At 38.8% G+C, this 16,032-nt stretch overlaps 1 protein-coding gene across 1 annotated transcript in view; it reads right to left on the minus strand.

The window, feature by feature from the left end:
- Positions 1-16,032, minus strand: part of LOC117394545 (obscurin-like) — a 116,637-nt gene that overhangs the window by 14,735 nt on the left and 85,870 nt on the right. The window contains exons 68-76 of the mRNA XM_059020977.1: positions 15,167-15,325; positions 14,886-15,063; positions 12,933-13,046; positions 12,265-12,432; positions 11,504-11,606; positions 10,997-11,126; positions 10,616-10,721; positions 4,526-4,568; positions 1,147-2,571 (exon numbers count right to left, since the gene is read on the minus strand). Coding sequence (XP_058876960.1) covers positions 1,147-2,571; positions 4,526-4,568; positions 10,616-10,721; positions 10,997-11,126; positions 11,504-11,606; positions 12,265-12,432; positions 12,933-13,046; positions 14,886-15,063; positions 15,167-15,325 — 2,426 coding nt within the window. The remainder of the gene's footprint in view (positions 1-1,146; positions 2,572-4,525; positions 4,569-10,615; positions 10,722-10,996; positions 11,127-11,503; positions 11,607-12,264; positions 12,433-12,932; positions 13,047-14,885; positions 15,064-15,166; positions 15,326-16,032) is intronic.

Below are 16,032 nucleotides of genomic sequence, written 5' to 3' on the forward strand. Positions count from 1 at the left end.
TACCCAGTGACGCTCGCGGAAGACGTCAGTGTAAAGAAAGAGCAGGCAAGCATTGCCGAGCGAGACAGCCTGCCTTAAAAGAAACTAAAAAGTAGAAGGAATAATTACGTACCCGAGGGGATGTGTGTAGTTGTACAGGGAACTCTGGCCATCCCAGTTTATAGGAATTAACTGAGCGTAGGTCGGAGGCCCGTACTGACCGGCTTAGCGGCAGTGGGGGCACTGCAAAGGCAGCACTTTTGTTTTGTAGTTTTATTACTGTGTTTTATTTTCCCTTTTTTCGCCTTTTGTTTTCATTATTATTTTGAGCATCTGTGAGTGCGCCATTTTTTCACTGTTCTACCAGTATTGGTATTCCTGTGGTCCTGTGTACCGTTGTCGGTACTCAGGCCACGCAAAACAGCGCCCTCTGCGGGCAATAAGAACAACGTTTAAAATAATAAAACTGGACACCATTGCGGTGTTTGCAAATAAAACTTCTGTCTCCTGTGTGCGTCAGTGAATTACCCACCACCCTTCCACAACTGTATATCAAAATCTGTGACTACTCATTCCTTCCATACATAAATACCCCAATAAGCTGTTTTCAACATTATTTATTAGATTGGTTTGACTGAAGCAGACCTATTCACTTATATATTTAACTAGATTTTTTTTTTTTGCAATATCACCTGAAAAAAAATATTCAAATAAATCAATATATTTTTCACACATTTGTCTTGTGCCCAGAAAAAAACAACAAGGCATTGCAAATAGTAAGATATATACCATACATTGTAAAGCTTCCTGGTTTCATTTCCTAGTTGACTCTTAAGGCCACCAAGATAGACAGATAAACCTTGACAAATGCTTGTAAAATCTGTATAAGCAGATACAAGACCACCTTTGATGTTAACGCAATGTAGTTCAGATACAGTTATTAGATTTCCAGTCAAAAACCTTCATTTGTATTCACAAAGTAAGAGAGCCCTTATCCATGTGTATTATTCAGCATCAGTGTGTTGATATGGAATGATCTGCTGTCATTTACAAAAATTACAAGCTTGTTTTTACATCTGTAAGTAGAGTTTACAGAAACGTTTCCCATTTAAGACTAAAATGGCTCCTTAAAGTCAGCTTAATTCCGTTTGTGCAACTTGTTATTGCTTTGGGGGCTCATGCTTATCTTTCTTGCTGATGTGAAGCATGACTGGCTCTCTCACTGTTCCGTAACTGAAGGTTTGAGCCAAAACTTCTGTTTTGAAACTCTGTTGCTTGTTGTCCAGGGACCTCTGGACCTCTGTGCAATAAGACGGTTTTACCTCAAGAGTAGGTTGGCTCACCGGGGCAGCCACTGCCAACGAATGAGTGATACCACCTGTGCGAGTTTCACTAACATGCATGGATATGCCTGGTTCCCCTGTGGACTGAATGTTGGCTGTCTGAGAGGGTGACATGAAAAGGCTGCCAGTTAGGTGCTCCTTGAACCGGCTAAAGAAGTTCTGCCTGGGCTTAGGAACGAGTGGCATTCCAACATTGAGTAGAACTGGTTTTCCGATAGTTGGTTCATTGATTTCTCTCTGGAGGACAGCTATTTCATAGGGCTTGTCTCCAGCAAGTGGCTGATCATTATCTGCATATCCATAGGTTTCTCCTTCTTTGGGGATGTAATCCTCAAGATCCTCTAAAGTTAGTACCTTTCCATCATGGGTCAGGATCTTGGCATTTCTGTTTCCAAGGTTATCTTCTGCTTCTGGTTCTTCAACAATTACATTTTCTTCACTTGACCATTCTTCCTGATCTGGGGTCAGTTCTGCATCATCTGATACTTCTGTCAAAGCATTGGCTTCTGCTGAAGCCCCAGTGTCAGTTTCTAGTGAAATGTCACCCTGGTCAGTTTCAGATGTTTCAAAGCTGAAGACAAGAGTTTGACAAACCTGAGCAACCATGGGAGATGCAACTTCCTTTAGCCTGAAGCTGGTAGTTGTCTTGGTTGTGGGTTTAGAACTGCTATCTGCAGAAGAATTGGTGTTTGGTTCTGAAGAGACACTGGGGCTCATGCACTCTCTCTCTGCTGAAGCAGCATTTTGGTCGTCTCCCCAGGAAAGTGGCTGAACATTGACATCTGGAAGAAAGGACCCTGCCTGATCAACTAGTTTGTTGTTGGAGTTGTTGCTATTTGGATCGTTTCTGGGAGACCATTTGGGCCTGGGGGCAGGCACAGAGAAGGACCTAGTCTTAGCAGGAGAGGCTCCCATTTTCCTCTGAAGCTTGGGGGATTTCTTCACTTTGTACTCGATGATCTCCTCAACTTCTATCCACCTTGATTTCTGTTCTTCAGCTTTTGTTAATGTGGCAATGGGCCTTGCAGTTGCCCCTTGTTCCTCCTTGGGTTCTGTCACAAAGAAGGCAGGGATGACTGCTTTCTTTGCCATTTCCTGTTGGGGTCTCACCCCAGGTTTCTTCTGCCAGGTGACTGGGAGTGGTTCTGGAGTTGATGTCTCAGACCTCAATATCAGGGAAGGGGATATTCCGGGAGATACGCGACGTTTCACCTTTGGAGTCTTGACCACCGTGGTGATTGTCTCTTCTCTGATGATGAACAAAGTATAAATGTTGAGTAAAATGCATTTCCATGGGTCCACCTGCAGCATGTCATGCCATCTCCACACCAGGCAAGTTGGATGTTATTTATGTGAACAAACCACACTCATAAAGTAACATAAATCTTCCAATATCTCTGTTCTAATAACATACAGTGCTCTCTAGTGATTGTGCAGACTGATTTACTTGTACAAAACAGTGTGGCCCATGAATTAGTGAAGGGTCATGTACAAATTACTGTCAACATGACCTAACCGCCAGTTAACGTAATTTGTGAACTACTGAATCATGAAATGAGGATGCACTGTAGTCAATCCAAAGTAATCCCAAACCCAATCTGTCTACAGTACCATTTATAACAAACCTTAAACACAAATTAACCAGCTGCTATGCACTAATCACTAAGATACATCATAGTTAAACTTTAGTGATTAGTCTAAAAAGCCACACCCTAGTATTAGACATGATGCGATCTTTAAGTAAGATTTCAAAATGAGAGTGGTATTTTGAGTTTCCATGTAGAACTCTCTAATATGTAATATATAATAAATAAAAGTAATACATTTAAATGCTCCTGATTGAGTAATTTCAAACTCTGCAAGACCTAAAATGATTTTAAAACTGAAATTGTTACAGAACCCCCTGCAGTGTTTACAAGAAACACATTATTTTCCTTTGCTGTTGTCCATATCGCAGCACTTTTTTTTTCATGATATTCCTGATCGTGTTAATATTGTTTTTATTCACACATCCTAGTTAAATAACCAAGGGAATTACTTTTTTTATACTTTTACTCGAGAATGTTCACCAGTATATCCCGTTCATGATCCCTCCTGCAACAATGCTGGTGCTCTGACTGAAATGAATGGCTAATTGTGAGAACAGAAAATGAGCATTGTTGCAGGAGGGTGTGTGATCAGGATACACTAAAACATTTTTTTTTCTCTGAGAAAACATTCCTGAGTAAGTGTTGATAAATGTATTGGTCAACTGATTTATTTATTTTAATTTAATCGTTGCCAATGATTTTACCCCAGTTTTCTCCCCAATTTGGAATCGCCAGTGCTTTTATTATCAATCCCGGTTCACAGCTGCAACCCTCCTCAGCGCAATTGTGCACCGCCCCCTAGGAACTCCCAGTTCACGGTCGGCAATGACGTAGCCTGGATTTGAACTCGCAATCTCCAGGCTATAGGGTGCATCCTGCATTCCACGCAGAGCGCCTTTACTGGATGCGCCGCTTGGGAGTCCCTCACCCAACTGATTTATGCGACCCATGATATGTGATTCAAAATTTAGAGTCAGCAATATATTTAAAACGCTGCAATACAGACAACACAGGACACAGGAAATGTAACGTAATGCTTTCTTGTAAACTTTGCAAGGTGTTCTGTAACACTTTAAGCCCTCCCATCCCTTATTTATTTTTTCAGCCATTTAAAAAAATATATATAATGAATAGACTCACTGGGATGCACTTTCAAAGATTCCACATTATTGGTATTTAGGAAGTGAAATCCTTTAAAAATAATTGTGCACTAGAAATATGTCTTTCCATTCTGGCTCTTAATAGTCTCAGATAAATAAATTTAAAAAATACATAAAAGGAAAGGGTTGAAACAAACATGAAACTGGGTTCTGGATGTAAAAAGGACACTGTATTTAAAATATAACAATTGATAGACCCAATAAAATCATAAATAAACCAAACTTTAAGGTTTTAATTTAACTGTATGTTTTATCTCCTTATTAAATCAAAATTGCAGTATTTAGAAGTTTCAGTGATTTTTTTTATCTACGTGGGACACAAAACACCATGAGGTATGGTTGTAACATGCATGTTACACAGGTGTGTTATGTGTTAGCAGGTCATGCAATGTTAATGAAACAAATATGACGTGAACACAGCAGTGGTCAACATTTTAAAAAGAATGACACTTACATGATGATGGTTTTCTTTGGCACTTTAGTGTCTTGCTCAGTGACTACAAGGAAAGGATGAAAAGCATGGGGTTAGAGAAATGTAAAAGCTGAAATGATAAAGTATTCTACATTATATAGGGACACTGTTCAAAATGAAAGGTAAATATGTTATATACAGTTGTAGTCAAAAGTGTATATACCAATGGAAATTTATAATTTCTAGAAATTTCTCGAAAGCAAAGAATTTAAAAAAAAATCTTTTGTAGCAAAAGTTTTGCTTTTGTGGTCGAGCATTGCATGGTGAAGGTCTCAATGGTCGCTGGCCAAGGAAAAAGCCACTCAGGAAAATGTCACAAGGACAATTGCTTAAAGTTTGCAAATGGGCATTTGATTGATGGATATGAGTTCTGGTCAACGGTTTTGTGGAGTGATGAAACAAAAACGTGCTATTTGGTCACGCTGATAGTCATTACGTTTGGAGAAAGTCTAGTGATGCATACAAAGAAAAGAACACCATAGGCTGTGTGGTCCAGTGGTTAAAGAAATGGGCTTGTAACCAGGAGGTCCCCGGTTCAAATCCCACCTCAGCCACTGACTCATTGTGTGACCCTGAGCAAGTCACTTAACCTCCTTGTGCTCCGTCTTTCGGGTGAGGCGCACTTGTAAGTGACTCTGCAGCTGATGCATAGTTCACACACCCTCGCATTGGATAAAGGTGTCTGCTAAATAAACAAATAATAATACCTACTGTCAAGCATGGAGGTGGTAATATCCTTCTATTGGGCTATTACCTACCTACAAAGGGGAACCTTACCTACTGAAACCTGCTAAGGGAAGTAATTTTGAAAATTAATCTGCAGCTTTGTCATGTGCTCCAGTATGTCAACACTTTGTGTAAGGGAATTCCCATTCCCTGCAAGAAAGACAGAAAGTATAGGGAACATGCCATATTCTCCCAGTACCAGTCTAGAATGCAAAAACTTTAGGCGTGCCATAAACCCTTAAATGGAGTCTTGGAGAACCAGCACATTGGACTCCTTGCCTTGAAGACCCAAGTTCAAGTCATTCAGTTTTCTTAATATGTCCACTAAATATGCAAACCTTGACAACCAGCTGGTATCAAGAAAGCAGGCAGAAAAGTCAGACTTTTCTTTCTCCAAAAAAACTTGCACCTCCTCCCTCAGTTCCCACAATCTATCCAGTACCCTCCCCTTGGACAACCATCTGACCTCTGTATGGAACAGCAAATGTTCATTGGCAGCCCCCATCTCCTTACAAAGAGCACTGAACAACCTGGCTTGCGTTGGACGTCTCTTAATCAAGTTTATTATTTTGACTTATATACTCAACTGAATCTAACACTCTGCCCAGATTTAATTGCAATGACTTGGATGCCAGGGCCTCTCTGTGCAAAATACAACGGGTCACTGTTACATCAGGTACAAGTTTTCTAGCATGTGCAATAAAACCTGATTTACAACCCATCATACTCTTAGAACCATCTGTACAAATCCCTACACAATCACCCCATTCCAACTGCAAGTCCTTCGAGTTTGAATCCACAACCCTGAAACTGTCTTGTCCCTTAGTGGTCTTCTCTAATTGGTCACAAAAAAGAAATTCCTCTTAAATATCTCCATCACTCACAAACCTAACAAACACCATTAACTGAGGCAGTCCAGATACTTATATTGATTCATCCAACTGCAGAGTAAATTTGTTGTAGTCTCGGATTTTCTTAACAACAGCTTTCTGAATATCACAAGACATGTTCTGAATCCTTTTTACTACCGTATCATTAGACAGGGGGATCAAATCCACTTTCTTATTAACAGTGAGAACTGCCAGAGACTCTCTATACAGCAAGGATAGTTTACGTGTTTTCAGGGTATTGGCACGGCAAAAGTAAATCAGCCAAAAGCACCACTTCACTTTTAATTTGTAGTTCCCAACACTTTTAAGTGAAAAGTAGAAAAATGTCAATACCTTTCATACAGTAAGAGAATTAAGTTGCCAAAGTAATGTAAAAATGTCCTTCTCCTCCTCCTCCTCCTCCTTTTTTTCTCCTAATGTTTTTTTGCAGATTTTTGCAGACCCTAGGCACTATTATCCATGCATATGTATATCACAGGACAATTATGTTTAATGAGTTTAATGACAATTAACTTGTTTTGTCAACATGGAAATATACTAGGGAATGCACTTATTGTGACGTCGATATCATTTATATTAAATCATTTTTTATTTCTGTTTTAAAATGGAACATTTGTCTGCAAAATATATCTTTTTTAATATAATATAAATATAAAAAGGTCTAGCATGCATGGGATTTGAATGAAACTATAACCTTCACTTTGCAAGCATGTTGTGTTACTGTCAGTGCTACAGGATTAGTTGAGAAAACAAGCAGTATTTTCTGGGAATTTTTTTTTTCGAGTCATCTCATCATTCTGAGATTCTGATCTTGATCTCAGAAGAATTTTGGTTTCCTGTCAGTGTAACGCTCATTGTGGTCCCTATTGGCGCAAGGAAGTACGGTTTCCTCTCGATACTGGTTGATGAGAGTAACACTATCTGTGGTCCCCACTGGACAAAAAGGAACGTTCATTTCTGAGAATTAGCTATGCTGAAGGATAGCCTATATATTTGGTAAAAGTAAAACAAATAAATAAATATATTCATAAATATTGAAATAAATGAATACATAAATCAATACATAGACATTTCTTTCTTTCTTTCTTTATCTATCTTGATATTAATTTATTTTTCACTATCAGATATAAACACTGCCATTTAATACTTTAGAAACAATAAGACATGGGTCGGACAGTGGCGGGAAACAACGGGAGATTATATAAGGGGATGCATGAGCCTGGGGACTGGAGATAGTCCAGCGCTGAACTTGAATGAGAAACCATGAGTGCGACTGAGCGAGTGTGCGAGCTGTGACCAAAGAGAATATGCAGTGAAAGTGCCAAGACTAAAACGTAGGGTTATTATTTTGGTGCTCTGAATTCTGGCCACTGACAGGAATTCTCTGTAGTTCAAATAAAACAAACATTTTGAGAATTCAACACTGTCTCCCTGAGCAGTACTTCCTAAACATGAAAACATTACAATATACTAAATGAACAGATCAAGCTTGTTATGAAAGCCTTCAATACAATTGGGATAATACATAATCATTATTTACAAAATCTTGTTTGTCTCGGTACTTGTTTAAAACTGTAACTTTACTGCTATACTACTTGCAAATGTTGTAAAATGGAAGGATGAACTTTGTGGCGTGAAAGCTAGGGTGTCTGCATTGCAAGCTGCATTGTATTTTATTTATGTGTAACAAACACATTTTTAATGTGAAAAAAATGTATTTGATATGAATGACACTTTCATTGAACATACATACATTTGCACACATAACTTTAACGTGCATATATATGCTTCTGCTGTGCAAAAGTCTTAGACATGTTGCATTTTTCTACTCTGTTGCATTATAAGCATCAACAATTTACTTAAAGCCTCCACTTGTGTTTTCTACTATTATAACAACCTTGACTTGCATAAAGAAGGGAAAGAAATTGAGTGAAATAGATCACATCACTTAATTTTCAAGGTGTGGTATCTGAAGCATAATCAACAAGTACAGAGAAACATCATCTGTAATTGACAAAACCAGGACTGGAAGACCCAAAAAGCTGTCAAACAAGGTTGAGCAACACTTGAAGATAATATCCTTAAGGAATAGAAAGAAGACAAGTGTTGAATTTACAACAGAACTGGCAGAAGGCACAGGTGTCGTTGTCCATCCATCAACAGTCCAAAGGATCTTCGACCATTGTTCTATAGTCCAATTTCTGTGTTCTTGTGCATATTTTAGCCTTATAGTCTTGTTCCCCTTTCTTAGCAGAGGTATTCTTACTGCAACACATCCTTTAAGTCCTGATTTCAAGAGTGACCTTCGTACTGTTGATTTGATGGACAACGACACCTGTGCCTTCTGCCAGTACTTACTTTTGCAGTAAAATGAAGAGGCTTGTGAACACGAAACATTATTTTACAATATTTGAAAAACATAAAATGCATATATCATTACTTGTTAAGTCTAATATTGACCAGATACATTTCTGACTTGCTTATTTAATTGATAATTGGGTAAAAGCACATTGTAAAGACATGTCTGCGACCAGTTTCTGCAGTTAAACTTCACACACACACACACAACACAAACCTCTCTCCTGTGTATGATGATGAGTGTGGGTAGGTCATGTGAGCATGACGAAGCATAGGCAAGCACTGTAAAGCTGAGAGGCATGGCAAAGCTTATCAAAAGCAAACCATGGCAAACCAAACCCCTGTAAAAGTTTCCTACATCAAAAGCACCAAAAAAGTGAAAGGCAAAGTGAAAGCCTTGTAATGCACAGACAGCAGAAAATGGAAACGAAAAGTAGGGGTCTGCAGAGCTGCCTGACATTACGTAAAGCAAGACAGAGAATAAGGTTGCACTTTAGGGTTTAAATGGGGTGATTCATTGATATTGTGGCAGGATATAACAGGGGAGGAGCCCTAGCTCCTGCCCCCTGAACCACAATTCAAGGTTACAAGAACCAACTTAGTTAAACAGAGCATCAGCCTAATTAACTAATAAACATCCAGTATACAGTATTTCAACCAACAACTTTTCAAGTAGATGTCTTATTCAACCAACTGTGCTGTTCCTACATTAACACATTAAAACACAAGCTGTGCGAGTTGTACAGGATCAAGGCCAAAATGCATGTGTATCTGACTTTCTGTAACAGCTCTTTCCAGGTAGGGAGGTGGCAATGGTGCACAATAATATGGAGGGACTTGCAGACGGTCATAAATAAAAGTGAGTGGCTGCACTGGGATACAAAATCTAGGACTGATCACTGCATGTCCTCTCAACACCACGGTCACTGGTGATTTTTAAATGGACAAAAATATACCCCAAAGTACACGTTACATAAACAACATATCCAAGCAAGCACACATGCACAGACACGAATCTACACATACGTCCACATTACACTGCCATTTTGTAATTACAGATGCTACAACCATAGTGCCTCCACTAGTATCTGTGTTATATAACCTCATTGCTTACTGTTCCTTCCTCATAAATCTGTTTCATTTTTGATGTTACATTTTCATGACTATACCATTAAAGGTCCTGTATTAAGTTATTTCAAGAAGTTTTTCCGGTTTTATAGAAATCCTTAAATTCCTGGATGTACTAATATCACGAACAAAGCATAGTAAATTGAATATGGGCATTTAGTCTAGTAGTCAAAGGTTTCAGAACAGCTTGACTTCAAAAAAATTATCCAGAGAAAAGCTGGTAAATGTTCACACACTGATATCAAATCAGTTACCTTTTTGCAAGACAACTATTGTACCTGCTACAGTAAGTCACTACACTGGGCAGCAGTGTGGAGTAGTGGTTAGGGCTCTGGACTCTTGACCGGAGGGTTGTGGGTTCAATCCCCGGTGGGGACACTGCTGCTGTACCCTTGAGCAAGGTACTTTACCTAGATTGCTCCAGTAAAAACCCAACTGTATAAATGGGTAATTGTATGTAAAAATAATGTGATATCTTGTAAGTCGCCCTGGATAAGGGCGTCTGCTAAGAAATAAATAATAATAATAATAATAATAATACACAGGTGACTTTCATTCACATGGAACTGGTCATCAGTTGCTGAGACAAGACGTACATATTATTGATTCTTTCATTCCAACAACCATGGGATCACTTTTAATAACAAAAAAGAGGAACATGAACCCAAGATCCTAATTATAATAATAAAATAAAATACATATATATATTTATATTACGTTTTACAAGACAATCATCTCAGTGATACACTCATGGTAAGCTCTAAATAATAATAATAATACAAATAAACACGTGATCTAGGTTGTAAGACGTTCTCTTTAGGTAGGGGGTTCCACAGTTGGTGTGTGTACAGGCTGAAGACTCTTGTGATGACTGGTCAACAACAAAGAGTCCGACTCTAGACAACCAAGTTTCACTAACCATAATATTTGTGTAATCTCCATCTAGAAAAACAAGAACAAGAGCAGCTACCTTCTATGGTGACGGCTTGCTCCCCTCTCCTATCTGGAGTCAGCAGTGCTGGAGACTGCAGGTACAGCTCAGCAGTGCAGTTCACAGATCCAAGCCTGTTCTTGAGCTGCAGAATCACACAGCACATTGATTAAACTCTGATTTTTTTTTTTTAGTAGTGTTATATAATCCCCTTATTTATGATTTAACAAATGTAACACAGCTTTCAAAGCTATGTCACCATCAATGTTATTTTTTTTAGAGTAACAGAGAGTTAAGCCAATTAAAAACAGCAAGTCATTTCCAAACCTAATCTGAAACCCTAGCCCATTATACAATCTCGCTGTTCTCTCTATGTCACGTTTAATCAAACAGTTAAACACATGACTTTCTGTTGAGTACCTTGCACTCGTATCGTCCAAGGTCTCCCTCTCCGGGATCCTTGATGACCAGGACCAGGACTCCACTGCGAGCCTCGCTGAATGTCTGGTATTTGCTCTTGTCTGTCAGCAGGCAGCCATCTTTGTACCACCTGCAATGGAAACAACAGCAAAATGCTTCACAGCAAGACAAAAAACATTCTAGGCAAAAGAATGTTCTGAAGGTGTTCCCTACAACTCTATACTATATATTTTCTCCTTTACTAGTCATCGATGATTATTATAAACCCGATCATCTTTGCCAATCAGGGTGTGAGTGGTCTTTATCCCATGGCAGATGCCCGCTAAAAGCTAATGCAAATCTTGAAACCCTTTACACAGTGGTCATACCTGTTACAGTAGTTCGCAGTTTCAGAAGATGTTTACCTATTGTTGTCAATATACCATTTACATTATGTAATGATTCAAAATATAATGCATGGGTGAAAGCCAATTGAAGTGAGTTTTGGTGTATTTGGTGCCCGTGTACCTGTTCTCTGGGTATGGAGTTCCTTGAATAGTGCAAGTGAACTGGGCATCCTCTCCTTCAATGAGTGGGGTGTTCCTCAGCTTGTTAACAAACCTTGGAGGCACTGGGATATGAATTATTATTATTATTATTATTATTATTATTATTATTATTATTATTATTATTATTATTATTATGTCATGCTCTATTTTAATGGTCTATCTTTAGTTAACAACTATCTTTCTAACACATTAACAAGTGTTGTTCATTTAAAACTAATAGTAAGTCTATTTATTTATAAATTAAAAACAAATGTATAATCATATAAAAACCTGATTTCATTTGCCAAACATAACTACAGCAACATCTTTAAAAGCGATGCTAAACAGTTTTAACCATATTCCATTTATATGATCTACTTGGAGCTGACAACCTCTGAAGGAAGTAGGGATCTGCTTAGTTCATAGATTGGTTATTATATATCTGCAATCCATTATCATAAAATGTAAATCTGTTACTATGTTAGGAAGATAGTTGTTAACAGTTAAAACATAATTATTCAAATCAACATAAGTACAGCATGTGGAATAATGCCTTCTAACATAACTTTATTAAATGTGGACGAGTGGTTTTGCCAATATAGCTTTGATTAGCAAAAACAATAATTGGCCAAAACTCAAGCAAAAGCATTTAGTTAAACATGTTATTTTGTACATAATGGCATATCCATTCAGCACAGGCAAAATAAATAGATATATTATAAGATATCAAATTTGACTTACTTTTTACAAGGATCTTGCCCAGGGTGCTGGCATTCCCAGCAGTGCTGGCAGCGAAGCACATGTACTGACCCGAGTCATCAGCCGTGAGATTGTCAAGGATCAGGGTGCAGGAACCGTCAGGGTCCTCGATGATGATGTGATGGGGGTCTACTTCCACTGCTCTACCATCTTACACAGAGTAAAACAGGGTCTAATACCATTTGAAACAACAAGGCTTTCCAGGGTTGGAGACAGTGCTCATGAAAGGTGAGGGATAATGGCACAGTCTGGCAAGGCAGGTGCCGTGAGAGGTCTGACCTGTGTGACACCGGCCACTCTGCCCTGAGCCTCTCTGAAGCAGAGGCTGTTAATTGTTCCAAATTATGATAATTTTTTCTTTTTATGTGAATTAAGGTTCACTAGGAGCTATACCATACTTGCCTATGCAACATCACATTAGGAAACCAATACAAATAAGTAACATATAGACATATGTATGTATATTAACAAACATATACCATTATCTTCAGAGTGTGTTCTCTCTGTGCATATTATACACTATCTATAATGTACTGTAGGTGCTTCAGTTGTATTATAGCTGCAACCAATATAGGTGAGTGCAGCCAAGGAACAGCATCTCACATCCTGGGCAGTTGTATGGGCAACCTGCACAGCCATGCATTTCTTACCTTTGTACCATGTGATGACTGGCTTGGGAGTCCCTGAGACCTTACATGCTAGCTTGACAGTTTCCCCCAGCTCAGCTGTACAGTTAGCCAGCACCTCCTCAAAATCTGGGGAACCTTTTAAAACAAATCAAGATTGGAAGGATTAATTTGTATATTAGTTTGTCATTCAACCAGAAGAGCCTGCTGAGAACTGTACTTTCCCTCCAACAATGTGCTGTGCAAGACGACAGCCTGAGTTACAGAAACCCCAAAAGTAATAAATGGCAGCTTCAAGGCAACGGCTGACCAAACTACTTGCTTTTTACATTTTTATGGAAATTTAATTAGAACAGTTTTTAATGATGCGATGTTGATTTAATACTTCACATGGAGACATTTGCTTGAAATCATTTATGAATGTTGCTGTGATGAGTGACCTGAATGATCTCCCTGTCAAATAAATCCCATGTTGATTTAAATGCACTGTGTGTGTAACACATATCAAATAGGCTATAAAATAGTTTAAAAATGATTTTAATAAAACACAGCAGTTCCCAAATGGTTCAACTTTTATTGGCACATTGCAATAACGTAAAATGTAATTTACTAAAGCATATTGTTCAACAACACCTTGCGCATCTGACAGTTCTAAAGTTACAAAATATACAGTATATATATATATATATATATATATATATATATATATATATATATATTTAATCTCAGTATTATCTTAGAATACATTTGACAGACAAAGCAACAAAGCACAAAAGTCTACAACAGTTTGCCCTTACTATATATTACAGGTTTACTATAGAGCTTTACTCCTTGAAAAGTGTGATGTAACTGTGCTGTTGCATGCAGGGGTATGTTTACATTCAGTAGCTGCGTGACGTGTTTTGTGCGTGCACCACCAATAATAGGGAGTTGAGAGCCGCGACAGAGTTCATTAAACGTGTTCTTGTTATTAAATACAAAAGTTACATTCAATACCGGATCGTGTATTTTATTTAAAGAAGAACTGCACACATTGGAGGGATGTATTAAAATGGATGTGCGTCTGGGCGGATACCTACTGCTCAAAAAGTAGGTATTTGGGTTGAATCCGAAACCGAATCCTGGATTTGGTGCATCCCTAATTATTTTGAACTTGGCCTACTTAGTAGCCTAGACATTAACACAAAATAGATCATGGTCCTGTACAGATGCTCAGAATGAGCTGGAGGGGTTAGTGGTACATGTGTGCAGTCTATTGCTCCCAACACATTGGGGGAACCAGAAATGTCATAAATATTAGTTTTCAAGGCTTGTAAGTACACCCTGACTTTAGTGAAAATTAGGTAGTTGGGTGTTTGCCTCAAAAATGCATTGAGCACAACTGGACTGGAAAATGCCAGCAACAATTGCGACTGTTTAAAATGTGCTTTCAAAAGTTCTTAACAAATTGATGCAATTGTTAGTGTCACAATTGTACATTTCATTATAATATTTGAGAGCCCTGATTTGCTCTATCTCCACCCCAATGTTGTGAATTTATGCAAGAACGTCCATAATTACATATTCATCTAAGGTTTAAACCACAAAGAAACTGCTGCTGCAAAGCATTCCTTAAAATGTTGATAATAGCATTGTGCTTGTTTAGTACAATTCACCCTAGACTTCCGACTCATTTGCGACTATTGTGACAGACACAACACTTTAGTACATCTACCCCTCAACGTGCTGAATTTAGAAATACTAAAAGAAAATGTGTACAGTTAATGATAAATGTTTTTCTCAAGACACTGAAAAACTTTTAGCAAAAACATTTGTTTCAATAAAGTGCTAGTTATGCTTTTTCTTTACTTCAGTTGTTCACGGGGTTGTGCAACTTCATTGTACATTTGGCACAATCAATACATGCTTTAAATGCCAATAGTACAGCTTAGTTTACTACAGCCAGTCTAAATATTGGAAGACCTAAACTCAACTCACTCCAGGCAGGCAGACTGAAGCGCAGCTGAAGGTCACAGATGTCCTTCACCCATGAGTTCTTGATGATAACGGTGCGGGCCTGCAAGGTGTACTTCCTCACAGATTCCTCACGCTCATGCCAGACCTCAAATGCGTGGTCATCCCCTTCCACTATGTCATTCAAGTCAATGTTTGTGAGCTGCAGAAGGGAGCATTACAGAAGAGATATAGGAGAATACACACACACACACACACATACACAGTATAGATTGATCACTGAAAAGGCAGACAGAAACAGGTACCTTCATCATGTTCTTGAAGATGTAGGCCTGGGCCTCAGTGTTGGTGTCTAGCTTGGGTTTGCAGATCAGGACGTAGTTCTTGAAGAGGAACACATGGCGGTGGTGTCCGCGGGAGGACGCTCTTGCCCCAGGTGCCCCCTCCCACACAGTGAACGGTCCCTGCAAAAATCATCACGACAGGGACTTCAACACATCTTACCCTCAAGTAACAAACAATCGCTCCGTCTCCTATGAGATGATTAAGAAATTTTCCTTGGATTCCAGCAACCAGGACATTTTGCATACACAGCATGATAACCTGATAACAGTATCTCACACTCTATGAAGTTGATGATTTTTAAGGACATACTATGGTATGGGGGAATGGCATTTCTGCATTGGCATTGGGCATCTTTTTTCTATTATAATATGTAAAGGGCTGTGTGACAGGCTGGCTCGCAGTGGTTAGGTGTGATGACGTCACGGACCAGGAAGTACAGAAACCAAACAATGGATGGGCGGGTGAAGCTGAATGCAACAGCACTCAGCGTGTTTAATAAATCAAATAAACAAAACAAAAGATTTAAACAATCAACAAAACACAAAACAAAAAGGCACAAGGGCCAAACGAATAAACAAATACCGTTTAGCAGTCGTTTTTAAATGTCGTTATTTTTTTCGCTCGCTCTCTCCGCTCCCCGTACTCTCCTCTGTACATTCCACCCCCACAGAACGGACAGCTGCAGGTTCTTATACTCTGGCCGAGGGGTTAACTAGTTGTTAATTATCTTATTACCCCTCGGCCAGAGTCTGCGCGCTTTGGTAAGGATGCATGACTGTCAGCTAGTTACATAATCAGTAGCTGATCAGTCATGCATCCTCACAGG

This window comes from Acipenser ruthenus, chromosome 3 (assembly GCF_902713425.1).
Source record: "Acipenser ruthenus chromosome 3, fAciRut3.2 maternal haplotype, whole genome shotgun sequence".
NCBI classification, from domain to species: Eukaryota; Metazoa; Chordata; class Actinopteri; order Acipenseriformes; family Acipenseridae; genus Acipenser; species Acipenser ruthenus.